This window comes from Corapipo altera, unplaced genomic scaffold, assembly GCF_003945725.1.
Source record: "Corapipo altera isolate COAL_440 unplaced genomic scaffold, ASM394572v1 61517, whole genome shotgun sequence".
Taxonomy (NCBI): Eukaryota; Metazoa; Chordata; class Aves; order Passeriformes; family Pipridae; genus Corapipo; species Corapipo altera.
Window position 1 is genome coordinate 34,055 of NW_020885161.1, and position 26,943 is coordinate 60,997.

General features: G+C 42.5%; 3 protein-coding genes across 5 annotated transcripts in view; 2 read left to right on the plus strand and 1 right to left on the minus strand.

Annotated features, from left to right (window-relative positions):
* Positions 1-26,943, minus strand: part of RASSF6 (Ras association domain family member 6) — a 60,989-nt gene that overhangs the window by 21,197 nt on the left and 12,849 nt on the right. For 2 of the 3 annotated variants that reach the window (XM_027631068.1, XM_027631067.1), the window contains one exon: positions 5,330-5,378. The exons of the other annotated variant lie outside the window; for it this stretch is intronic. The gene's annotated coding sequence lies outside the window, so the exon portion shown is untranslated. The remainder of the gene's footprint in view (positions 1-5,329; positions 5,379-26,943) is intronic. 3 annotated transcript variants of the gene reach the window in all.
* Positions 17,539-19,261, plus strand: LOC113940021 (interleukin-8-like). The gene is made up of 4 exons (XM_027631075.1): positions 17,539-17,602; positions 17,777-17,912; positions 18,577-18,660; positions 19,231-19,261. Exons 1-4 carry the CDS (start codon positions 17,539-17,541, stop codon positions 19,259-19,261), a joined length of 315 nt encoding a protein of 104 aa, XP_027486876.1.
* Positions 22,307-25,556, plus strand: LOC113940019 (interleukin-8-like). Its single transcript, XM_027631072.1, has 4 exons — positions 22,307-22,395; positions 23,135-23,273; positions 24,208-24,291; positions 24,889-25,556. Exons 1-4 carry the CDS (start codon positions 22,332-22,334, stop codon positions 24,962-24,964), a joined length of 363 nt encoding a protein of 120 aa, XP_027486873.1. The 5' UTR covers positions 22,307-22,331; the 3' UTR covers positions 24,965-25,556.

Consider the following 26,943-nt stretch of genomic DNA (forward strand, 5'->3'; position numbering starts at 1 on the left):
AAGTGTCTTTAGGACTCTAAGCTGGAAGCTGAGCTCGCCCTGATCTGTGCAGAGAGCACAGGTTCCAACAGGTGCAGGAACGGAAGCAGTTTCAGGTATGAAATGTTATGCAAAAGTTATTGCAGAAACAGGAACTGCATCTGAGGAGTAAATGTCCAGCTGATTCCCAGAGGGATATGGCCAGGGAGCTGAATGCTCACGTCACAGAGCACCTGTGTGCTGCTGTCAGCTCAAAGCGCTGCAAGAGTTGCTGCTGAATTTTCAGGCCTTTATTTACAGCAACACATTTCAGCATTTCTGACACTTTTGTGACAAGTTAAGGATTATCTAGTGAAATACCCCGAAATCGAAGCCTCACAGACCAACAAACATTTTTACAAGATCGATGTGAATATTTAAGCCTGGCATCACTCCTGACATCCAGCATCACAGGTTTGCACTGAAGTGACAGTGTTTTCCAAAGAGGGACAATCTTTGCTGGTCAGAGACAGCTGCCCTTGTCACCTGAAATGTCATCAAAGGTGGCATTCTTCTGGGCTTGGATCCTCCTGCTTCCACTTCCCCCAGCACTGAGGAAGGCCCTGCCAGGTGCAGGATATGCCTTTTCCCAGTGTAAAAGACTTTGTACAAGAATTACACATGCAGATCTCCATGCTGGAAAAGGAAAAGCAAGATCTCTCTCTGTCAGTGCTCTGAGGTCAGTGATTCACCTTAATGATCCTGGCTTGCCTCACCTGGGAATTAAAATTTTGTAACTTAAAAGTTGTCTTGCAAAATGTATATTTTTATACTTAATTTACATGTTGAAATAAAAAAAATCGCTTGGATTTTGTCAGGAGTTCTTGTGAATGCAAACAGTAATGTCTCCCAGCTCTCCCTTGGCTTGCCTATCTTAATTTCTTATGTTTTTCTTTAGCTCTATTTTCCAGCAAGTCAGTTTCCAGAAAAACATTTTATTGCAAGTCTTCCCTGGTACCTAAACTGAATAAATGCCATTATATTCAAAAGTTTGATACAGAGATGATGTAACAAAAGTTATGTCATATGCCAACTCCTTATCTCACACTGAGCTAGTTCCTTAGTACTTGACCTTTTCGTGACTGTTTAGACTATAAGCGTTTCTGACGACACGCGTTAGCTCTTATCCAGAAAAAAACCACTATTGCAATATAAGCACTAATAGTTATATCAAACTGAAGCCAGCAGTGCTGTGATAGAAGCCAAGACTGTTGGGTGTCAGCGCCGAAATCCCGGGTTAATTAGGCTGCAGTGCTGCGCAAGCACCACAAGACGGCGCCATCCCAAGCCCGCAGTGCTTCCATGGAACCACGGACTGGTTTGCATTGGACTCACTCCAGCAGGTCCATATCCTTCTCATGTCGGCTGAAGAATCAGTTTTGACAAAAGTTTGTATTTAAAGCGGTGAAGCTGAAATAAATGTACTCTTCCACTGGTGACACGACTGTTAGAGCTGTCAGCATTTGTGTATCAGTCACCCCCTTGTGAGATGCTCTGCTGAGTGCAGAAAAAACAACTGTTATATTTATGTTGGAAAGATGTTTTAAGGGCCCACGTAATTAAAGTGTTAAGGAGGCTATTAGAGCTTCCAAGGCTTAAGGAATGTCCAAAGGAAAACATGAAATATACACTGACTCCAGCATGCTACATGTAGAAATAAAACATAGCTGATGCCAAACCTCTCATTTACACCTGCCTTGGGACCGGGCTTGAAAAGTATTCAGTTTTAAAGTCTTCTGAAAGTCTGGAAAACTACAGGCCAGTAAGTGGTTGCCTTTACCAGGCAAATAAGTAGAAATCAGAACAAAGGATGAAAGTGAACACAGGACTACACCTAAAATTATGGGGAAGGGTTTATGCAGCTTTTGATGGCAAAAACTGTGGCTCAGGATCTCTCAGGATCCTGCTGAAAGGGGACCCAGGTGGCAAGGATACCCTGGCCCCAATGTCCATCACTAAAGATCCCTTGAGAAAGGAGAGGAGAAATGACTCACAGAAGAATAAAAGGTTAGAAACAGAAGCCAGGACTAAATAATGGTCAGATTTGTTATTGGAGAGAAGTGGTCGAAGTCCCACAGAGCTGTGGGACCTGTACTGTTCAACTTTTATCTCTGAGAGCTGAGTTATGTGCGAAGAGTAAACAGTTCTCCTTGCCCTCTAAAACTCTTCACATACGAGTACAGTACAGCACGTATCAATCTAAGTGTCCCGCCGAGGCTGCTGTACCACATTCGGACACCAGATGACGCTGCTCGCCCGCGTAACGCCCCGCACCGGGCCGGAGCGCTCCGGCGGGACCCGCGCAGGAACCTCGGAGCGCGTTCCCGGGAGAAGGGCTTTCCGTGCATAGCTACTGCTGCCTTACACTACTGGCTGAAAGATACGCGGGGAAGAACTTGACTTCCTGATGAGCTCGCTTAAAGCGGCGCTGTAGTTACATTTTACTGCGCTGCACTTTACTGGGGTGACCTGGGGCGGAACAGAGGAGGATGGACTGAGGTAGAGCTGCCTTTCACACGCTGCACATGCAGAACAACCACACCAGCGTTTCCCTGCCAAAGGGGTGCCCGTGCTGGATCTGAGAATGCAGGAGCTGATGTGAAACAGAAAATTAGTCCAGGGTCAGGGATATTTTTAGATCTTCCTGCACAAGAAGTAAGAGCAGAAAAAGGGCACAAAAGATTCAGTTTAAGTTATAAATGCTACAGTGGTTCAAGGGCAGGAAAGAAAACTGGTCCTGGACAAAGAAGCTGAAGTGATACTCAGGCTACTGCTTGCTTGAAGTTGCTAATGAAACACTTGTAAAGAGAAATCCCAATCCTCTCAGGAAAGCCAAATATTAAAGGAAAAAATCTAGACCAAAAATGCCAAGTCCTGGACAAAACAAGAAATGGACATGGCCACTCTGACCTTTTCTGTCCTAAGGGCAAGAGACTGCTTCTGCCCTTGTTGTGAACAGGAAATATCCTCTCTTACCTTGCAGATTTATGAGTTAATGGACTGGAAGGAAACACAATGTCCTCTCCCATCAAATACTGTGACCACATAAACAGGGCTGGATCTTATTGACTGCATCTCTGAGTACCTAAAATGATTGAGCTACTGGTATTGGGAGGCATCCCAGCATTGGATAACCTGCAGGAATTGCAGATGTTACCTCTCATCCTGGCTGCTGTTCTCCCTGTCTGTTGGACACTGTTGGCACTGGGGCTGCTGAATGGCTCATCTCATTAACACCGTAAGCTTCCGACTGGTTCTGACCCACAAGGATAACCTGACAATTTCCAGGTTCAGCCTGATGTGTCTGACACAGACACAGCAAAATATCTGAGGCACTAACTTCCAGCTAGACTAAGGACACAGCACAGCACTTGTGTTCTAGGAAAAAGGCCCAGTTAGCCAGTCAACAGCTTGCTATTTCCTGGGTGGTTTGTGCGTGCAGGGACTTGCTCCTGCAGGTTGCTTTCAGTCTTTGTGTTTCCTCTAACAGAAATTAATCTGTTTCTCATAAAATTAAATATGAGTATCTCTTTGTCACCAGTTCTGAAAATCACATGGGCATCAGCTTGTTCTATTCCTGTTCAAAGAAAAGTCCTCAAGAATTCAATTCAAGTCCATGTTTGGACACTGTATCGTGGCAGATGCTTACAACACATGGGATAGCCTTTAAATGTGCAGTTCAAAGTCTCTCTAGGAGAGACAACCATTATATTTTAGGTTTTATTCTACATTTCTCATGTAGACAATGCTCCTGGTGCTATCAATGTGCCCTAAGAGTGTATTCCATCTTTTTCAAAAATAAATACTAGACCAAAATGTGGGGGGGAAATACTTAATTTCATGGTGCCTGTTTTTGGTGGCGTGGGGTAGGGGAAATACTTCCTTCATTCTTTTTTTCTGCTATATCAGTAAAAGCAATTTCTCTAAAAAAATGTGCACTGGCTGCTAATAGCAAGGAGCTGTCTCTGTGGAACACCTCTGATTTGGGAGTATGAATAAATTTAGTCTAAAATTTCATCATTAGTGACAGAAGTATTAATATTAAAAACCTAAGGAATGGCGAAATCCATGGACAAGGACTTTTACAAATGATGACATGATTTTGAATACCTGAAATTCAAATATACCTGGCTTACAATAACAACAGAAGGTTGTTATTCTAAAAATCAGGCCACTTCCAAGCTTTCAGCAAAATCAAAGGCATTTGTAGCAGATAACTGGACCATGAAGCACACTGGGAAATTTTGCCACCACTGCCAAGGGACAGAAGATCAAGCCCAGAGCAAGCACACGTGATTTAAAATCATTCAGTGTCTGGTACTGAGCAGGGAACCTCACAGGAGAGTAATAAAGGCCTGTTTACATGGAAACACATGTTGGACACAATTTCAAAAACTCAGGGACATGTCTCTGAAGCTCAGCTGTCATCTAAAGATGAAAGGCCAAGAGATTCAGCCAGGGCTTTACTGCTGTGCCATAACTGGAAGGAAAACCTCTGTATTTTTCCTTTACTGTTCAGAAAATATTTACATAGAGATTTTTTTCTGTTTGAAAGATTTAGGAAGAAATCAGACAGACATCCAGAAAGGTCACAGAAGGTATTAGACACTGATTTCTTAAATGATCTTGTCAAAATCCTCTAGCAATTTGCCTTTCTGAGCTTCACCTGGGACACTCTTAAACACCCCTTCTTGCCCGTGGGCCCAGAAGCCCATTTAAGCTTGGCATTTTTCCTGGTTTTGAACTCTTTTCCTGTTTTTGAACAGGAAGGAGCCTGGGCAGTGGGGTCCCTGCCCTGCCAGCAGGGTCAGGGTGTTTGGCTCCCAGTCCCTCAGGGCACAGCCGGTCCTTGTTGGGCCCAAATATTCCCCTGCTGGAACTTGCCCACTTGCCACAACATTGATAGTATTTCCTGTGTGCTCTCTCACGGAAGACGTAAAAAATTATGTTGATATTAATTGAAAATAAATGTAAAAATATTTAAATGCTTTTAAATTCATGCAATAGCAGGGGAGACACTTTGCTTCACAATCTGTTTTCATAAAGATGCTTTCAAGTGGATTCTGTGAATCTAGTTCCTGTGTAAGTAACAAGATTCTCCTCCTGTAACATCCTCTTTTTATTGGTGTCTACTCATCTAATGCTTCATCTGGCCTTTTGAAGTAAAACATTCCCATGGGCTCTGATGGTCATGAAACGATCAGATGCTTATTATGTTCACCTCTTTCACACCTTCTAAAACAGAACCATTAAACCTCTCTAGTCAAAAGACTGGTGCAGGATGCACACACGAAAGGAGTGCAGCACACACCAGCAGGAAGTCTTGGTGGTGTTTTTCACTTCAGGGATCTTCTTAACGCCTGTGAAACGGGGTCAAAAATATCAGATTACACAAGTGGGACAGGGAAATCATGTCAGTGACTTCAGTGGGGTGAATAAGACCCTTGTAATCCCCAATAATGTGTTAGGTCAAATAATGCAGAAGAGAAATAAATCATGCAAATCCTTCATTAGGAGTGCAACCTGCGTCAGCTTCAGGCAGGAAGATCAGCTCCCAGACAGTGTCTGTAAGAGCCACTACAATGAAAACAAACTGGAAACCAGTGTGTCACCTGTGGCTGAATTTCCTGGCTCTAAGGTGTGGAGCAAAACCATAATCCACTTCAAATCCTTTTTTTTCTGTGTCAGTTAATTTGTTTATGAAGTGCAATGAGGGTGAAATATTTTGCTTGAATCCTTTCCAAAGGATTATAAGGTAGATTTACTCCAGAAAGGTAGAGAGCAAGACACTATTTTTCTGACTTACAGATTTACAGGATTCTCTTTTAAAGGGTTAAAGTGCCTGAAATGTTAAAGATAAGCTTGTACCCATAATCTGCCTCGTTTCTCACAAAACATACAGAATTAAGGTGATGTTTTGTTCAAAGGTCTTCTAAACCCATACTTTCAGGTATACTTGGTACCTCCCAAATCCTACTTTTGGAAAAAGGAACACGGTTTCACTTACATTGTCCAAATTCTGCACCACTTGTATTTGAGAATTGTGCCAATTCTTTATTTAATCACATAACTCATGGCAACCCTCTGCTCCTGTTTTTTGTAAAGTGTATATATTCTTTAATAAAATTAAAATATCAATCATGCTGTTCTCAAGGCCTTTAAACTAACCTTTTTCCATACTGCATATTTTAATATTTCTTTTTCTGAACTCTACAAATGATTCAGGAAGTCTTGGTAGCTCCAACACATCTCCCGGGAGACAAGGAGCTTCAATCTGTGGAACTTTCATATTTAATGTTAACATCACATCCCCTACCAGGTAACACCGAGTAGAAAATAGGCACATCACAAAGTGATGTCATATCCTTAGACAAAATTTCTGTGTTCAAATATCCACATGGAAATGGAATATTCGGGAATGTGAGCTTCAGATCCACACTGTGATCTCAGCTTTGTGATTCAGGCCTCTTCTTTGCCTCCTGGGACAAAAGCAAGTAGCTGCTGGTTGTGCAAGCTGGAGGGTGTGGAAAGGCTCTGTCCCGTTCTGGAGAGCTGTGGCTCAGCAGCACGACAGTGTGCAGAGCATCTCAGGGCTCAGTCACCACTACCATTATTCATTTTTACTGGGAGAGTGTGCAAAAGCTTGGCTGCAGATAAGGAGCCCATTATTCCAGATACACTTACAAAAGAGGAGCATGGGATGCTTGCTGGTGCTGGAATCTCACAGCCCGTGGCAAGCCCTGTACCAAGGACTCTAAGATGTCATCTGGTAAGACTGCATGTGCTGCTGGACACCCTGCATGTACACTCCTTGCCATTCCTGGCTTTTCTAAGTGTGCTGGCTGCTAGGATTGGGGGGGAAAAGAGGATTCAGTGCATCCACTTAACTGATCCTCTTACAGACACAGATCATAACTCTCAACCCACTAATAAGCTCCACCAGGAACTCAGGCTGAGCAGTGGTGAAATGCCACCTCCTGGGAGCACAGGCACTCTCACTGAGCAGAAACATCAAAGTGCTCATTCCTGCTCCTGGGCAGGATGCTGGCCTGCTGGCCTGAAAGAGGGACCACCACGGCTCTTTCAAAATGACAGGGTCCTTGCTTGTGTGCCATTAGTGCAGAGGAGACTCCGTACACAGGGATGACACTGTGCAACCCTGGGAGATTGCAACATGATGCAGGGAGGATTCAATTGTCTTGCTGGACCTCTTTAGCAAGTTCCTGCCTCCAAGTACAAGAATGACGTGAAAATGGCCTTTGGATGTACCCTCAGTGATTCACTTTGAAGTGAGTGAGGGCTGGTTCACGCGTTTGACAATGAGGCCCTGAAAACCAGCAAAGGTCCAACGCACAGCATTGCCTTTTGCAGGCGAACGGTCACAGTAGGAAAGCCAGGAGGCACGTCTGGGAGCCACTCATCCTGGGCCACAGTGGCTCCTGTGCCTCCAGCCTGCCTGTTCTCCCTTTATACCATCACAGTCCCATGCAGCACCACACTCCACCTGCAATGCTCCAGTTGGGATAGGAGGTGTGCACTGGAGACAACCCCAGTATGGTCTGACTGCTTCCTAACAGCACTTAGTGCCTGGTCCCCTCTGTGGCTGCTGCTGAGGTTCACGGATTCAGCATGTTATCAGAGATATCCAGCACTGCCATAATTTACACCCATTGCTGCTAGCAGGAAGAGCCAACGTGACTGAACTTGCCTCAAAATGAAGGCTTTCATTCCGTGATAAAAATGGCATTATGCCCTGTAATTCCATCGTGTCGTGTAACTGAACTTCACGGTGCCTTAGTTTGTTAAGGCTTTAGAGCAACTGCTGCTAATCCTCCAGAAATTATCTGCCAGCTAATACAGCATGTCTGGTGCTTCAGACAGTGGATCACTGTAAATCATTTTGTAGGCTGTGTTGTTACACTAATTGAGACACACAGTTTTGGGGAAGCCATTAAGATGTTTTTATTCCTTTCTCAGCCCTGGCCTCTCCTTCCCACTTCTGCAGTGCAGCTTTTGCACCATCTCCTCAGTTCTTTCACTACCACTGTAATAGAGTCAGATTACAAAATGGGACCCTCTCAAAAAAAAAGAAGAATCACCTCAAAAGCAAAATGACGGCACTGCAATGAAAAAAACCTGTCTGTAATGATGAGCACCTCAGAAATCTCAGCTCATTCCAATTCCCAAAACCCAAAGTCAGTCCCAAAAGTCCTCCACTGAAAACGTGATTTGACTGCATCTTAATGAGAACCACTAATCCTTTCTGGGTTAATTTGTCCAAGTCATAGTAAAACAGCACAGTAGCTGTTGACTGGGAAATATCTTTGATTCTGCAAAGAAATAAAGACAGGCCAATCAAGGAGGACTCCGAGGCACTCACCATGGTGCAACACAACTTGCCTTATGTTCTGCCTACACAGTAAAATGTGATTTTTAGTAATTACAGAAGAAAAGCAATTCTTTTGTTGTCTGAACTTCTGTCATCTTATTTCCACTTCTTACTTTCAAAAAATCACATAAGTACTCAAAAAATGTGTTTAAAAACCAAGCTACTTTGCCTTTATGCCTTCTGCTACAGACCCATGCTTTTCATCTGGAATTTCTTTTGATAAATGATTACCATGATGTTTGGCATTTCCTTTCGGACTGGGCTGTGAAAAGGGTAGGACATGCACTGGCTTATATGGAATTACAAGCATTCCTTTCACAGTGCACTGGGATGAGTTTAGGACATGACACACAACTTTGTAACCAGGGATCACAAAATGCCAAATCAAGAAAGCACATGATGCAAAGCACTACTTTTTTTGTTTGGACAGGTTTTAGAAATATTTGGACAGGATCTGACTGCCTACCATGGCAGGGTTGTTTATGCCAGGGCAGCACAGAATATATCAGCTTTTTTATTCTGAGCGTATATTGACTTCAATGCTTGATGATAAATGGGCATAAAAGACTGAAAACTTCAACAAGGCTGCACAACTATACTCCAGAACTCATTTCCCCCTTTCTGTCCAATTCTATACCTTAAAATGGAATCCTTATTACCTGAAGTTTATAACAACAAAAGGCTACAAGTTCAAGAGTGACCTGTATCTATCCCCTTTCCCACATCACTATAATGCACTTCAGGAACTCGTGTGAAAGGTGAACAGTGACGTTCAAGTCATCAAGTGCACATCCTGCTCATCTTGCAACATTAAGTGGAAGGAAATTTTTTTCAAACTGTGGTTTAGTAACCATTCCCTGATAAAAAATACTGTCATATGTCCCTCACTAAAGTGCAAACCAAATCCTTATGTACTAATAGTTGCATGATGTTTTACAACTGAGCACCACTGGTACAGACCTTTAAGGCACTACTGCCTGAAAACTCTTGGTGTCCCCACTGAGTTTGCTGGGCCTGCTCTGCTCCTGAAGGCTTTTGTCACTCATCACACTCCACACACAATGAGCACCAAATGTGCAGTCAACAGGACAGTAACAATAAAGCTGTTTTAGACAGCATTCTTCTTATATATTTATTTATATAGGAGCAGCAGTACTATTTTTTTAATATTTATTTATATAGGAGCAGCCGTGCTAATGTGCTGTGAGAGTCCTACTGGATTTGGTGGAACTGAACTCGGCCCAATGCCTCAAGCAGAACAGTAAAACTAGAATACATGAGGAAAGAGAGAACTTTTTAAACCTCATCAAAGCCAAAAAGTAGATGAAACATAAAGTTTATCCAAGATGAAAGGCTCCTAGGTCTCCTGTATTCCACATTTACTCTATGACAGTCTATGAAGAACTCTTCTGGAGGACATCTTTGTCCTTCAAAACTGCTGAAGTCATGGGGCTTTTGCAAAAAAATTAGTAATGTTTTCTGAGCAATATGTGTGATTGACAGTCACAAATGCCACTTCAGAAACGAAAATGATAAAATACTGGCTGGAATCAAGGCTCATAGTGACTCTTACCAATTCCTGAGCTCTCCAGAGGTTATTAAGCTTTAGAGGAATGGGGAAGGGATATTGTTTTCTGTGGGTGACTAAACATTCGGCTCTGTGCCCCATGCTCGTAGTGGATGGTTTCCTGATTAACTGTGCTGGGACTGGATACCTCGACTGGTTGGACCCAACAAACAGGTATTGTCAGACCTTCAGGGAAAAGGTGCTGGGGAAAATCAAACTCCTTGCTGCAGATTCGTATCCTTGATCTACATTAAATATTCATGTGTTTTGAGTTTGGTATCGACCACTAATGGTCTGTGTCACACAGCAAGGCAGCTGTTTATGCTAAACAAAATGGGTCAATTCCTGGGTTTTGATCACATTACTTCTTATAAGAGGAAATTAGCTCTGGGCTGCAAGTAGGAGAAACAGTGATACATAAGAGTAATTTCCACATCTTTCTTCAAATCCCAATGACAAATACTTCTCCTAGAATAAAGCAGAGAGGATGCCTTTTACCCAAAGAGAATCCAAGCCCAGAAAGGACCAAACACTGATGCCTAATACTGAAGAGAGGATAGGGTGGGAATGGCAGAGGGAGATAGGGCTTTCACAAGTGCAGGACACACCTTGCTAAAGATATAGACCCACTTGCAGTTCTAACTGGGACAGTTCCAGCCAGCTCAGATCTTGATTGATGGTGGTTTGGTAAACGTCATGCCCACAGACATAAATCAGCATTAGAGAGATAGGATCTACCTCAGATGAAAATCCATCCGGGTAGGCAGTGTTCAGGTGAGATCACAAAGCACTCCTTTCAACTGTCCAGTCACTTTCTTTTGAAGAGTTAAAGATTAGCTTCATCTTTTCCCCCACAGTACCAGGGTGAATTGCAAATGCACTTAGTGAGCAGAGGAGATATGATTCAGTGTATAAATACTGAGATAGTAAGGCAGAGATTTACACTGCTAAATAATGGTATTTTCAATGCCAAGCTTGCAAAATCTGAGAAAATTTGCACGCCAATGGAGTTGCTTTCCAAAAGCGCTGTAATTCTGCAGGCAACCTGCGGAGGTTTAAAACAATATGAATTCTGTCTTCATACCACTGGGCCTTTAAAAATCCAGAGAGCTACTTGTGAGTGCTTGGAAAAAACCCAGGGTGTAAGTTCCCAAACTCTCTGTGTCACATAAGTATTCTGGTTTGCTGTGAGGAGTGGGAGAAAGCAAACAGGTCATACCTGAAGTGTTTGTTTGACCTGCTGCTGACTCTCAGTGAAGTGTTACAAAATTCATTGGAGTTAAAGGAAGTTCTCCATGGCAGTAGTTGCCAAGAAGCAATATAATGTAAATTATTCCCTGGGGTTTTCCATTTCAAATAGGAAATAAACCATATGAAATTAAGGAAAGAAGAGGAAAATCCAGTGACAAGAAAAATGAGTTGGATTTCCCTGAAAACCATTACCTTCCAGCACAGTGTTACTAAGCAGGAAAAACAGACATTGGGGGTGCTGCCTTTGCTCTTTTTTCTTGGGGAGCAGGACTGGGTGGGAAGAGACAGGACCTGGGGTCTGCTCCCATTGCAGATGACCTTCCCAACCTCTGCCCAGCATCTGTAACAACTGCAGGAAGAAGTGGAATACTCAGGTGCAGCCGCAACACAAATCCTTACCTGTACCTATTAATAGGGGAAACTGATCTCTTCCACAGCAAATACTGAAAATCAACAGAGCACAGAACAAAGCAAACACAGATTGTCAATCTGCAGAAATCAAGGCCATGCACTCAGCAGGGCAAACATTCAACTTGTAAATAAACCAGCAGCACTGAATTCCCAGGAAAGAGTTACTTGTGTGGAGTCAGATAATGCTTCTGCAGTGTCCAACCAGTGGGACCACACCAGCAGTGGATTCCTTAGGATGTGTTTGTTCCGCTTGGACACTGTTCCAGGAGCATTTCCCCTCAGCTCCAGTGTCAGAGGTTGTTGTTTAAGGAGCTAAAAACTCTCTCTTGGTTTCCCATGATGTAAACATACACACAGTGTGCTCAGTGACCATCAGTCCCACAAGGGGCCAGCTTCCCACACGATGGAGACGGGCTCTCATGGATAAAATGCAGCTGCAGTTCCCTTCCTCTCCAAGTTCTTCTGTGTTCAACTTCTGTTCTCTCAGTGCAGGCAAAAAGCATGTCTGTGAGCCCTCTATCTCCAGTTCAGACTGATCTTTCCTCCAGAGAGCTAAAGCTTTGGGAATAAAAAATGTCTGGATTTACACAAGGAATTTGAGGGCGACGCACTCCTTTTGTCTCCCTAGGAGCTGTCCTGCTTGGCACCATCTCACTCCCCCTGAGTTCAAGACCTTGTTCTCTTCAGATTTACATCCAATGCTGAAGAGTGACTCCGCTGATTTTAATTTATTCCGGATTTACACCAGTAAGTGGATGATTAGAATTGCAATACTCATGGAATACAGCACAGGGTTGTTAATTCTGCTTTGTTTATAGGCTTGAAAATACTACAGTTTTGGAAAAACTGTCCTTATTTTATCCTCCCCCCTCAAGCAGGTAAAGGCTACCTAGAACACAGGCTTCTAGTTTTGGGACAGATGAGGGGATATGGGCTGGCAAAGGGGAGGCCAGGGAGTCAGGGAGGGAGTATAAGCAAGTGCTACTCCCAAGTATCTTCTCCAGTCCTTTCCTTATTCTCCACTACCGTTTCTGCTCAGCCCTGGAAGTCTTGGCCTTGTTACATGAAATAAAATATTTTTCTGAGTAACTCTTTTGTTCATGTATGGTAATTGGTTTTCAGTCACTTATGACGATTAATGAATAAAGCTATTTGTTTAATTGGAAAGACAATACATGGTGCATACTGCAATCCTGGGAAGTCCCTAAGCAATCCTACTCCAATTAGTTTTTTCTTAAAAATGCAAGTAATGCAATTAAACCGCAGTGGTCACTTTAGTCCTTCAAAAAGGTTGCTGCATGTTGAGTAGCCTGGACATCCTGCTCATGCTTCAGGCAGCATCCTGTCTAGTTCTTCTTTTTCTTCCTTTTCTTTTTTTTTTTTTTCCAATACAACTTCCCTTTCTGGAGATGATTTCATTTCCTATGCAGTTACTACATGGATGGGGAAAACCCGGGAATACACCAAGGCAGATATTTTCCATCAAAGCTGATCAGCAAAAGGCTTTTCATTGTATTATGGATCAGCCAAAGGGCACAGTAAAAAGGGACTGCAATTTTGGATTCCTTCAGACTGCTGAAAAATGTGAACCAAATTCTGAGTCAACCAGAAATGTTCTTCTGGAAGCTCAGGGACTCTGCTGAAGCAAAGCTCAGCGCTGCCACTGGTTAATTTTAGAAGTCCAGCTGCAAGGCTGGAGTATGAAATGCAGAGCACTAGGATCCAGAACAGCCAGCAGGATGAACAGTGGGAGAACTAGCTGGCTAACAGAAAAGTCAGGAGAGAGGAAGAATTGCTAGTGATGGGTTTAGGTGTGTTATATAAGTGGGTATTGCTGGAGCACCTGTTTGTGCTGCAGGGACATGCCAGGTCCTCTCAAGACACAACTCGAAAGTGCCTCTCCTGCCTCTAAACCAGAGACTTCACCAGCAGTGTAGGTGGAAAAAAACATTCACCAGCATAGATGTTGCAATTGTGCTTCTCTGCAGCAAGAATCATGGGCCACACGGAAAATACAGGAACTGGGAGCATCACCTCCTGCACTGTGAGGAAGTAGTGCTGTGGTACAGCAGAGCTCTGCCTCTCATCCTTGTTCTCAGAAGACCGTGCAATTTTATGACTAAGTGATACCTTCTTAGAGCACTCACACAGTGACCTTTGTAACTCCTGCCCAGTGCCCAGCACTCCTGGAAATGAACAAATGCCATTTCCACCCTTGTTAATGGTGGTGAATATCAAAGATAGGCAGCTTCAGGAAGAGGGGAGGAGGCAGCCCCACAAATTTCAGTGACCTTCTGAGAAGGAGGGCTCGGCAAAACAAGTTAGGTCTGCAGAACTGCAAGTTAACTAAACAAAAGAGAATGAATATTTTTGGAAAGGGCTGACTCAGATGCTGCTGAAGCTCATCAGAAGGTAGATACTAAACCTGGATCTTATGGTTGCACTTCTATTTACAGCCCTTTATTCCATGTCACTCTTATAAAAGTCATTCAGTGTGACAGTTGGCAAACTTAAAATCTTGGGAGGGCTGTTGCTATCTAATAAAGGAATAGTTAGGGAGAAAAGACATAGACTTGTGGTATTTGTCACTGTAAGTAAGTTCTCTGTTTGGCCCTCTCAAGTCAGATAGATTTTGCATACAGGGTCATGGAAGTATAAAAAAAAATGAAGAATTTGCCTGCAGGAAATCTAAAGCTCAAGCAGGACTACCCTTTCCTGCTGAATCTAATACTCTTTCAAAAAACCCCAACAGGTCACATGGACTGACTCAGCTGCTCAGCGATTTCTAAATCATCTTTTACATCTTTGAATGTAAAATTCCAGGCATGAGGCATGATTTCTAAAGATACCAGTGAACAATCATTGAGGGAGATGAGGACAAGGCACCGCAAGAGATTCCCCAGGGGAAAAAAATTCCTCACTGCTCATGTGAGCATAAGGAAATGTAAATTTTGTGGGCACTCACGAGTCAGGGAAGGTTGGGCAGGAGCACACAGAAAATGATCTGAGAAACTCCAGAGTTTTCACTCTGATACCTCTCCTGCCCTTTGTTGTGCAATAGCACAACTGAGGTGGAAGCCTTGATAAGTGGAATTACCGAATTTTACGCCTGTCATAGCACCTCCAGATTGATTTGAACTACTGCAGCACATACCAGTTTGCCATGTGATTTGGACAGGGACTTTGGTACCACACATCAGTGCCCAAAGTTGGACATATGAGAGTCTGCATTTCTGTGTGTCATATACTGCCAATAAGCTCATCAGTACTCAGAAATCTTATCACTTGCTGGCTGTTAAAGCACTCTTATGCCAAGAAAAGTTCTCAATAACTGTGTTTATGACCCTTATGACAAAAGAAGTGTTTATTCAGCTGGAGGCTACCAGATATCGTTTATGATAGTCATATTTAAGGCTTAGGAATGACTCTCTTCAGTCAGAAACTGTGTGCACTAGAAATCCAGCAGCTTTTAATTCACCCGCCTCACATCTCCAAAAGTAGGCCCTTGTAAATTAATAACAGAAGCTCCTTTCTTTCGCCCAAATCACACAGTTTACAATAAAACACATGATCTTTTCATACAGAGTTCATCTTTCTGATTCTCTCCACAACCACAAGAGGAATTTTATCTTTGTTGACTCTGAGCTTTTTGCAAGCCACTCCTGAGCACTCTGCTCACTACCTCTTCAATTACAAGTCAAAGCACAGCCTCCAGAACAGTGCTCAGTTGTCCTCACTGCCCCATATCAAGGTTTGTTATACAGTCATTATTATGTTATCTATGATAAATGTAAAACACCTAAGCCCTTTCTTTACATTTGAGTAGAAAGGTACAAGAGCCACAAACCTCTGATGTGTCTGGACCAAGAAAGCAGAAATAACAGTTCCTTAAAACACAACAGGTAGAAGGTTTTGCACAAAGACGACAAAAGGTGAAAGCTTCATTGCATGTGGAGTACAAAAAAACCAATTTTGTCTTTGAGATAATGAAAATCAGTGGGGAAGTTAAAGAGGAATAGAAGTTTTTTGGGTTTATTTGGAAAAGAATTCCACACTCCTCAGGTAATGCAATTCATCCTTGCATGCAGGCCAGAAGACATTTCCATTGATGCTCCAGTTTGCATTTCTGTAAACAGTTTGTTGTGCATGGAAATAGTGTGTTAGGGGGAAACAAAAATTCCAGAGACAGGAGTGAACAATCCAGTCTGTGCTGCTCTCAGCAGCTATTTGTAAAAAGAGATTGACCAGGAATGTGATAAAGGCCTACAGAATTATGAAGGAAGTGGAAATCAGGGATAAGGATCAATACCTACCTCATGTTTCCCCCTAAAAGAATCAGGAGGGAGCAAATGAAACCAGGCTTGTAGTGGAAGACTACTAGGGATGAGTGCCAAAGACACTTCAGTGTTTTCTTACGCATTTGTGGACATCTGCTGATGGCCATGGCTGGAGGGGACACTCACCAGGCAGCCCTCTGGTGTGACACACACAGCTGTCATTAGGTGCTGATGTGTCCCGTTAGCTAATCCAGCTGTGTTGGCTGCACACTGGAAAGCGGCGGGGAAACCACGGGCTTAATCCCAGAGCTGCAGCTCTTACTAGGCTGTTATTCAGAACACATCCTGTAAGGCTATTCACAGTCAGACACTGATAGATATGGTAATAGTAAGTGGAATTCAGTCTGGCATACAGAAATTTCTAAGTCCTTCATGATCACTCAGAGAAAAATAACCTACGTTCATTTATATCTGGTCCTGTGCTTTGTTCCTTTGACTTCTCCGTTACATGGCAGAGGAACAACAATGGGATTCCTTATTGTTTAACCCAAATAAAGCCCACTTGTGTTTTAGTATTTGTCTATACTGCTAGTAAAAATGGTTGTACATCTCTGACTTTATCTGAATAATCCTTCTTCATGATCCCATCTTCACTTTTCTCTTAATTTTATTATAATTAGAAGAAACTTTCTTTTCACAGGGTCAAATTAAAATTTGAAGAAGTGGTTCAATTTATTTCTGAATCAGAATCCTGGAGCAGCTTTTAGAACTTTCCTCAGCCCAAATTCAAAGCAGCAAGGAGCTAAGAAGTTCAGGCTTCAGAAGAGCAGTCATGCTCAAAAAAAAAAAGTCACCTTAGGTTAGGCAAAGTAATTCATCATGTCATAATAACATACTCTGTATGTTCTCAGTGGTACAACAAAGTCAGTCTGGATTCTGTGCTTATTAGGTAAAGCAATTCATCATATCATAATAATATGTTCTGTAGGTTCTCAATGGCACAACAATAAGTCTGGATTCTGTTGCTTATTCCAGTGATGCCAGATTTGAATTTATCAAGAAACATACTGTCAGTATTTCTGCAGATGTTATCTCAGAATATAATTATTTTTTAATATAAAGCAATATAAGGGAAAGGGGACCTAGTATCTATCATTTCTACGATTATTACCTCCTAGTTCAAGCAAGTCTTAAAATGAGGAAAAAAAATAGAAGACTAAAGACACACAGATGGAAAATAATGGAGAAAATGCCTTCTACCAGTGGAGGAAAGTCAGAAAATTATCACAAGAAATACAGAATTACAAAGCCCCTAGAAACTCCACACAGCTCAGCACAGGGCAATTCTTTTTGTCTTTACTCAGCGAAGTGCTTTGTGTTAACGAGAAGGGATGTTGTGGTCATGAAGGGAAAGGGGCTTACCCACTCACCTGTGACTCACTGCACAGCAGCATCTCGCAGGTTCGGAGTTTCCATGGCTGTGATGTTGCAGTGCACAGGGCAGCCAGGCAGGATATAAACACGGGCGGCCCCAGAGCACAGGCACTCACCATCCCAGGAGCTGCCCGAGCTCACCCACCACAGAACCAGGCCCAGGCGACTCGAGGAGCACACACTCTAGCATCATGATGGGCAAGGCTGTGGCTGCTGTCCTGACTCTGCTCCTGATCTCAGCGGTGGGAACACAAGGTAAAGGAACCCCTCCTAAAGCTCTCCTGACTGATGGCCAGGGCAAATGCTGACAGGGAGAGACTGTGCTGTCCGACCAGTGCAGCAAAGAACTCTCCTAATGCTGTCAGCAAAAGGAACATGTTGTGCTTCCAGCAGAAACAGTGAAACACTCCACCTGTTTTTGTTTTCCAGGTAAGGCCCTGGCACGGTCAGCCATTGAACTCCGGTGCCAGTGCATAGGCACCCATTCCAGGTTCATCCATCCCAAGTTCATCCAAAATGTGAACCTCAGCCCCAGCGGACCTCACTGCAAGAATGTTGAAGTTATGTAAGTGCTTTTGCAAAACCCTCACAGTTACTTGCCACGAAGGAAGCAGATTCTGTGCTCAGGACGGTGTAAGCGTTCTCTGAGTGATGTAACCAGCCAGCTGGGGCAGCTGCTGAGAGTGCAGAACAGCAGACTCACGGCCACCAGGCAGCAGATAACTTTCTAAAACTCTGAATTCCACCAGCACGTGAAAAGATAATGCACAGAGCCATTCGGGGCAAGTGATCAAAACATCAGCTTCAATGGCTAGGTCAAAAAAATGATCACCCTTCTACTCAAGTCAATGAAAAAAACAGCATTAGCATAGAAATCATATAATCTGGTCATTGTCCAGAACTTTTACTGTAACCAGTAACAGTACAATTTCTGAATCAAGATGAAAAGATTTAGCCCTTCAGTTAAATACAAAGCAAGTTGGGGAGGGAAAAGAAGTAGTTTTGAAAAGAGGGAGAGTCCTGCAAATGGTTTAATGTATCAAACAAATAGATATGAGAAGATATGAAACCATTTAAAAGACAAAACTATGCTAGACTACAGCCTCAATTGATAGAGCTTAAAAGGGGAACACGTCAGTGTATACCTAGAATGATGCTGTGAGACAAAAGTGACACTGCGCTGGAGTTCACTAAGTAGCCCTTTTCCCTTCCTTTTTTTCCTGTTGCAGAGCTACCCTGAAAGACGGGAGAGAATTGTGCCTGGAGCCCACTGCTCCCTGGGTGAAGCTGATCATCAAGGCAATTCTAGACAAGTGAGTCATTCCTTCTCAATGAGCACAACTTATCGAAAACTGGTATTTTAATTGAGCTACCAGACACATACGGTGTGCAGTGCTCCAAAATTCTGTCTCCTCAGGCACCTACTACTGTTTGTGTTCACTAATTGTGACAAACACTGTGATTGCTTTGAGCTTTAATTATAGCATTAACTACTGAAGCCTTACTGTGCCACACATCCCACTGGAATGTAACCTTCATCTCTCCTAAAACAGAAGCATTTTGAGAACCAGCAGCACAACTACTCAGGAAATCCAGGCATTCACTGATTGGTTTTCTCTTGCTTGCAGTGGTAGAAAGTAACAATCAGCTTTTCAAACTAATGGCATTTAGTTACATGGGAGGAAAAAATCAGGCTTCATTTGCCAAGTGAAGCATCAAACTGTGGAAGTCCACTGCCAGTGAATATCTGTGAAAAGGTCATGATGTACCAGTGTCCCTCAGGTTCAGTTACAGTTTTTCAGGAGCCTGGGCACAGAAGCACAAAGTGGTGGATTTCAGCTGATGCCAGCAAGTCTTACCTGTTCCATCTTCTTTCTTTCCAGGGCAAACCCCAAACCTGAGACAGTGTCCTAAGACATAGAAGAAAAATGTCCTAACTCGTCCAGCAAGACAAAAACAGGAGAGACGCTCATCCAGCTTCTGGCAGCTCCCCTTCTCCTGCCTCCTATGTTCACCCTTTAACAGCATCTAGAATATGGATTCCTGCTTTGTAGTTAGTTGACAACAGTACTTTAAGTCTTTATGTAAGAGTGACACCCTGACAAGCAGGCAAAAAAATGGCTTGTGAAAGGGTACAGAGACGATTCTAGATTAAATTTTGCTAAACACAGCTGGAACAGTGCAGTGCATGCATGCTCAGCAGAGCTTTCACTAAATGACTCCTACCTTTTTGCTAACAGTTTAGGATAAGACCAGCAACTCCTTCTCTTTAGCAAAGCATGGACAGGGAACAGCAACTGGACCTGGGTCACTGCCACTCACAGTGGGCTACTGGCCAAAAAGGGGAGCTTGCAGAATTGGGATGTCAAAATTCTGACACATCAGGTTTTGTGCCATCATTTTCAAGATATTATTTACAGTGAATTAGTGTTGTGAAGGTATAAACATATATTTTAAGTCCATGTCTTGTCTAGAAAAAAGCACTTTATTTATACATATATTTCTATTTATTTTTGCATATTTATTTCCTTTTGCATAAGAATGTAATTTATCTTAAATGTTTATTTATTTATTTATTTATTTATGGAACTATTTATGTTCATGTGCCTAATAAACACTCGTTGAAATGTTTTCACTTCAATACTGTGTTTTATTAATTTCCTTATAGAGAGCTGAAAAAAGAGGAAGCATTTCCTTTCAGTTTGTATCATGTAACGGGTTCCCAGAAGGGCAAGTGGTGTCTGAGTTGTGGTGTCTGTGTTGTTTGCAACAACAGCAAATTGCTGTCTCTGGGGAGTGCAGATAATTTACAATGGGAGGAATTATAAAAATCATCTACTTTCTTCCTCTTTTCTTGGTAGACTCAGTGTTTGCAGAGGTCTGGATGATAAAATTGTCAGGTAGTAATGAATAAATACTGGTTAATCACAGAAACTGCAAGGCCATAGCAGTGTAGTGCTCTAACAGCACAGTAGCTGAGAACCTGACAATAAACAAGGGGCTTCATTAACTTAAATAAACAGGGAAATCTGATAAATGTTGAGGAAGTCACTGAGCCTCCTCCCTAATTCCAGTGAGGAGAATAAGGGGAAATCCTAAGAAACAGAGCTCCAATTGTATGGACTCCTATCTACCTATGACACAACAATTTACACAGGAATGTTGGAATATGAGCAGCGAACACTTGAGAAATGGGAAAGTTGAACAAATACTTTGATATTTGTTTAGCTTCGGTCTTTCCCAACAAGGAGCCACTCCATATTCTGGACAATCAGCTCATGTTTGCTCATGGTGCAAGACATAAAGGGAGTTTTTAGCACTGTTTGAGCGAGCTCTTGTGCAAGAGGACAACCATTCTGACCATGCTTTGCTCCCTGTCTCCATATCTGCCTCTGTCCCACAGCACAGCATTGCACAGCCTGCCAGACCTCAGAATGGGAAGGAGTCAAAGCTTCCCAAGGGGACAGGTTTTGTTCAGACTTGTCTTACAACTCTAAGCCTCCCTGTTTCCTGAGGGATTTTTACAAGCTGACTTCTCTCAGAGATCCAGTTTGGAGATAAGCATGTCAGATACATCAGCCAAGAATGGGGAGAGGTGAGGAAGAATCACTTGATCTGCATGGCCGTAAAAGTACGAGTGTATCCTAAAGGACTGGCACCAGTTTTTGTGCCTTAGAGATACAACACATCTAACCTTAGCCACGAGCAAAATCCCAGTCAAGTTACTGGGAGCTGAACCACGGCCAAGGAAGGGCTCTTCTCAGAAACTCTTGTCCAAAATGTCAGCAATGGCTGTGCTCCCAGAAGCCAAGGAGGTCACCTGCATACCCTCTTCCTCTATAGGTTATCATCACTCACTGGTGAGACGTGATTCCGAGGCTGGCTAGAAATGACACCGTATCACATCTCTGTTCCGTGTGCAGTCACGGAACACCTTTTCTCAGGAAGGCAACAACCACCCTGCCGCTTTCCAAAAATGTGTTTCAGTGTTCCTGGAGACTGCTAAGGGGAGCACTGGGGCTCTTCGGGCTCAGTGACTGCCTTTGTCAGACATGGGCTGTTCTTCCGTGTTAACAGAAGTCACTTACGACATGTGTTTATCTGCTGCCTTAAACACCTGTGATTATTCTAAATGCACGAGGTTAGAAAGAAAAACAAGCAACTTCCTAAGTGCTTATTTTAACCTTATTTTAACCTTATTTTAACCTTATTTTAAGGTGTCATTACGTCCCTTTCTGCCAGATACTTTTCCTTTTCATAATCAGAACAGATGAAAGTTTCAGAAGAGCTTAAGTGCCTTTGGTGATAATGCCTCAGTCATTTTAAGTGCATCATTTCCTCCACAGTGATTAGAGAAGCTTTTCAGTACAGAATTAAGCATCTAAATCCCTTTAGCCACACTGAAAATTACAAAATCCTTTCAGAGAACAATAGACATTAGGTATGTCTTGCCTTCATAAGATACTGGCTAAATAACTTCATTGGATTCATATCAAAATATAGTAAAACTGGGATGAAAAGTTACTGTAATTATGTTGGGTGAAAGGTTTTGCACAAGACACTTAAATATAACACAAAGAGCTGAACAGAAATTCTATATTCAGAGAGGAGGAAAAAAGTCCCTTTATTTTGGCTCAGGGGGATATCTGGTAATGCTGTATAAATTTCCAAGTGCAAGCTCAGCATTGCTGATTAAAACTAATATCCCATGAAGAAGTGCAAACAGCAAATGATGGATAACAACCACAATTTAAAGGAATAATTTAAAATAAACAGCAACAGAAGTTAGGGAAATTTGAAGAGCCATTGAATGGGCTGCACAGAGATTTGGATTTCTTATGCAACACTCTCATGTGTTAGGAAACCTGTGTGTGCAGCACCCATTTGGTCAGCACTCAGGCTGCTGGGAGTGCACCCTCAGGTATAAAACCTGGTGGGAAACAGCACCAGAGTGGGACATCTGTCAAGAAAACTTTGCACAGCAATGGATGGCAAATCTGTTGCGGTCGCTTTGGTTCTCTATCTGGTCTCAATGGCAGGGTCAGAAGGTAAGAAAATTATTTCTTAAAACTCAGGTAACTAATTAATAAACATACATATGCAAATGCAAGAGGGCTCAGATACGTCCATGATGGCTTTCTGCATCTTCAATAAACCATCATTCAGCAGTCACAGGAATCATTTGTACCTGTTAGGATGCTTTCTGTCAGTAAATGAGTTTATTCTTGTGTCATAATATATGCTTTTCTCCAGATTTTAAGAAGTGTTTGATTTAAGACAAGACCTTTTTTCCTAAATATGTCCATATACCTCTTCTTTTCCAAGTAACAATTTTCTCCTATTTGTGATTTTATTTTTGGTAGGCAGGTTGCTGATAGTGCTTCCTCAGAGCAAGAATTGTCCCATTTGCAGGAAAGAATAAAGAACATGAGCAGATGATCATGGTAGAAACTAATAAACAGTATGTGTACACAGTTAATGATGTTAACCCACTTGTTCAAGTGATGCAATTTAGGTAGAACCTGGCCAGGTACAAAGGCACTATGAAAACACCTAAGTATTTTCACTTAGAGATCCAGCTTTAAATTCAAATGCACCTGTACATCAACAGCTCTAAAAATGTGGCTGCTGATTTTGTGCAGTTGCAGTTAATTTTATCCAAGTATCCAGCAAATCAGAGTGCTGAGGAACAAGAGTAAATCTGGCAGAAGGGAATACACATTGCTTCATAGCAGCAAATAAAGAGACTGTTCATGTACTTAGACATAAGTGAGTTTTGTTCCACAGGTAAGGCCCTGGAGAAGACCAACAAAAAAGGCTCCCAATGCCAGTGCATAAGCACTCATTCCACGTTCATCCCTCCCAAGACGGTTCAGGATGTGAGACTGAGCCAAAGAGGACCTCACTGCAAAAATGTGGAAATCATGTGAGCACTTTTGCTAAACAGTATCTTGCTTCCAACAGGAGGAACTGAATCTGCATTTCTCACTCCAGTTACTTACATACTTTGGGTGGAATATTTCCCTTGTGAAGCCTCAGAGAAACCAAGTGTCAGGAATTAGGGCCTCTATCCAAAGGAACGAGCTAATTCCCTGCCAATGTTACAGTCAGCTTCCAGACAGCTTTTTAAAACTCTCTCTGCTCACATCTTAATTATCACCAACATCAGAGGAGAGAATTAGATCCCCACAGCACATCCAGTGCTGTATCACCCAATTAGTAACTTAGACAACGAAGAATCAATCAAAGATATAATCTTGATGCTCTTGAGATGAATTCAAACAAATTCCACTGACTTGGTCTGCATGAGGCAAAGTTTGAAAGGCCGTGAGTTATTCCCTGTGTCAGAACTGCACACAGAGTGCACACTCCCTGTGTGAGGAGTGCAGAATTTGGATGACATTCCATGTGGGCACAAAGTAAAAGATACAGTGAGCTTCATTTAAAACCACACCAGGAACTGGTCACACGAACTGGACCAATGCATTCAGTAAACAGAAGGGCTCTTTCACTGTGGTTTCTTAAGCAAATACAATCATACCCTCTGTGCAGTACAGTGTGGTATCCAGCTCCACCTCACTAGGAATTGGTAATTTCAGCCAGGTTTGGTCAAAAAATTAAGTTCCTGAAAGGTCTGCTAGACTATGACCCCACAGAGAACAGAAATCAAATAGAGAATTCATTTGGCTCATTATATGATTACAGTATAAACAACTATCTTGACACCATTCATAAAAACCCCCAAACAAATAAGACAAAACCAAACAAGTCCTTCAGTAACTTAATGGCTAAGAGACATTTCCAACCATTAGGAGGGTGGGAGGCCCCCCTGGCCCTAACTTCTGTTTCTCTCTGGGCAGAGCCACACTGAAGGACGGCAGGGAAGTGTGTTTGGAACCCACTGCGCCCTGGGTGAGGCTCACTGTAAAGGCTCTGCTGGCCAGGTAAGCTGCTTCCTTTACTGGAACACCTTCGGTGAAGAGCTAGTTTTAGAAGGCACATTTAATTTCTTGGCATGCAAATGTTCACCCTCTTCAGGCATTAGTAATTCTTTCCCACAGTTCTCTCTAAACCAATACTTCTACATGCCTGAGGAGTAAAATATTGTCCTAGCTTTGACATCTTTCTGTTGTATTAAGCCACCCAAAAGGCCGCAACTGTGATGCCCCTAAACCTCTGCTGAGAGACAGCACATTTGGGGTGTGTTTGACACTTCCAAAAATCAAACTCTGAAAGACTCCCTTCCACTTTTTGGGTATAATTCAGACATGCAGCTGGCATTTCCAAGAGCTTTCACTGCTGTAAACAGGCACAGTCAAATCCCTACTTTGCACAAAGGCACGTGCAAGTCCTTTCTGTTGGAGCAGTTCTTGGAGGAACACAGATTTTTTTTGACTTTGCACATATGTCAATCGGTTGATACAGTAAAAATAAGTCCTTAACAACTCATGAGCATTTATTGCTCTCCCTGTAGCTTGTATTAACAGTAATTGTTTCTTCAATAAATTTCTGAATTCACTTTATATTTCATCTAATTACAGGGCCAGGGACAATACTGAGCCACCAGTCAGAGAGAAGTCAAGGAAAGATACACCTTGGAGTTCTTCAAGGACATGAAATGAGAGGAAACGCTGATGAGAATGCCAAGGAACAGACCCCTCACCTCTGCTACATTACTAGAGTTGATTATTTTTCTTTTCCTGAGATAGCTGCTAAATCTCCATATTTCCTTTGCTGTGTCTATCTCTAAACTTCTGTCTGTGATGGATCAAGGATTCAAGCTTAATGAATGTGTTTTAGTGCTGTAAGGATGAGAATAAACAAGATTAAATTAGTTACCCTTAAATGGCCTTACTTAAAGCAGAAACAGAATTAGCAAACACATGGATAAACACATAATAAGGAAGTATCTGTGTAGCTTGGAAGGAAGTAATTTTTCATGCACTTGTTATAGTTGTTGACAACAAGCCTAGGGATGTGGCAGGCCCCACAGATAGAGTCATATTGTCTTTCTGAAATCCTTTCACAGCCCTCACCAAACATTAGAAATAATGAGGCTAAGAAAGAGGTCTTGGAAATGAATACATAAGAGATGAAGTGCAGAATGAAAAGATCAGCTTTTATCAATAAAAGAACATCGCCCATGGATTCCTAAACCACTTTATGTGGAGTCCCATTTGGTTTGGCAGTTGCACAAGTTGTCTCGAAAGGTCACTTGCCATGAGCTGAAGTTCTCTGATGATGATGGAAAGACAAGGCTCAACTATAAAGAACTGCAGAAAGACCTCAGGAGACTCACAGATTAGGCGACAAACTACCAGGTGAAATTCCCTGCAGGAAGCAGCCAAAGTGAATGACACAGGAAAAAACTACAAAGCTCCTATGAAACTAAGACATTCTAGGCTGGCCAGCAGCACACGGGAGAGAGATCTTGGGATGGTGCTAAGGGGTAAAATAGGAATATGAGATCAGGGAATAAAGAGAATTTCTAAGTGTCTTTAGCTAAACAGTATTTGACTGGGTGTACCTACAGCACGGGCTGACACCTAAACTACCTCCTGCGAGGTGCTTCACTGTCTCATCAGCAGTTCCAACTCACTGCCAGCCTCAGGGTAACGACTAGGAGTTCATGGCTTTCACAAGGAAGCTGCTAAAATTAGAGATACTACATCACCTGTGCTACTTCTATTTATTGTGCTGGAGTTTCCACTTAAAGACAGAAAGACGCAGGCAGAGAGATACGTATACACATATATAGCAAAAGAAGTTTAGAAATCATATTTCTGAAGAAAAGAACACATTATTTATTTTAATATAACAGGAAATATTTGGCCAATTTTTTTTGTGTCTCATGTTAGTTCTACCTAACACTATAACAGACCACATTTTTTTGCTTTGCAAAAGGATTTTGCGGCTTTCATATTTATTTTATGTTACTGCTTAAGGGTCTAGGGGAATGCTTATACGACTAAACATTGGTTTCAGTGTCAATTCCCATTGATTCACTGTTAATTTCTTTCTACAGTCAAAAGGGTGTTAGAAATGTTTTGTCTCAGTGATTTGCTACACACTGATGATGCCTGGCCATATAAATCTAATTTCTGAGACAGCAGGTTCTAGCAGCAGGCACCAGACCAGAGATACATGGTGAGAGCAATGGAGGACTCCAAAATACCATGAGTTCCCTGTGGAGTTCCATCTTCCGAGCCCCAGGGTGGGAGGTGGGGTTTGACCCCCACTGGCCTCTTGACCAAAGCAACTCTGGATTGAGATCTGAATCCATAAGTTGACTGAATACACCCTCTGTTCCTTCCTGCTGTTGCCCCTCAAAGTTTTGGTGAACAGTAAGATCTGACCTGTCCAGCAGCTTGAGATGCAATGGATCAGCAGATTTACACATTACAGTTTTTCTGACAGTTCTCACTTACAAGAGTCGGACATGAACGTGTGACGTGTGTTATGGCCACTGACCACTTCTAATTTAATCAAAAGTTCCCAGCACAAACTTCTCAAAACCCGCCATGTGTTTCCTCCCGCCGCTGCCAGATCTTACTTACACAGTCAGAAAATGCTGCCGGCCAAACTCATGAAAGGCA

Excerpts from the sequence above, each read along its gene's own strand:
- LOC113940021 (XM_027631075.1), top strand. The coding sequence starts at position 17,539 with ATGATGGGCAAGGCTGTGGCTGCTGTCCTGACTCTGCTCCTGATCTCA. Across the intron at positions 17,913-18,576 it reads TGCAAGAATGTTGAAGTTAT|AGCTACCCTGAAAGACGGGA; the intron begins GTAAGTGCTTTT and ends TTCCTGTTGCAG. Across the intron at positions 18,661-19,230 it reads ATCAAGGCAATTCTAGACAA|GGCAAACCCCAAACCTGAGA; the intron begins GTGAGTCATTCC and ends CTTTCTTTCCAG.
- LOC113940019 (XM_027631072.1), top strand. The coding sequence starts at position 22,332 with ATGGATGGCAAATCTGTTGCGGTCGCTTTGGTTCTCTATCTGGTCTCA. Across the intron at positions 22,396-23,134 it reads CTCAATGGCAGGGTCAGAAG|GTAAGGCCCTGGAGAAGACC; the intron begins GTAAGAAAATTA and ends TTTGTTCCACAG. Across the intron at positions 23,274-24,207 it reads TGCAAAAATGTGGAAATCAT|AGCCACACTGAAGGACGGCA; the intron begins GTGAGCACTTTT and ends CTCTCTGGGCAG.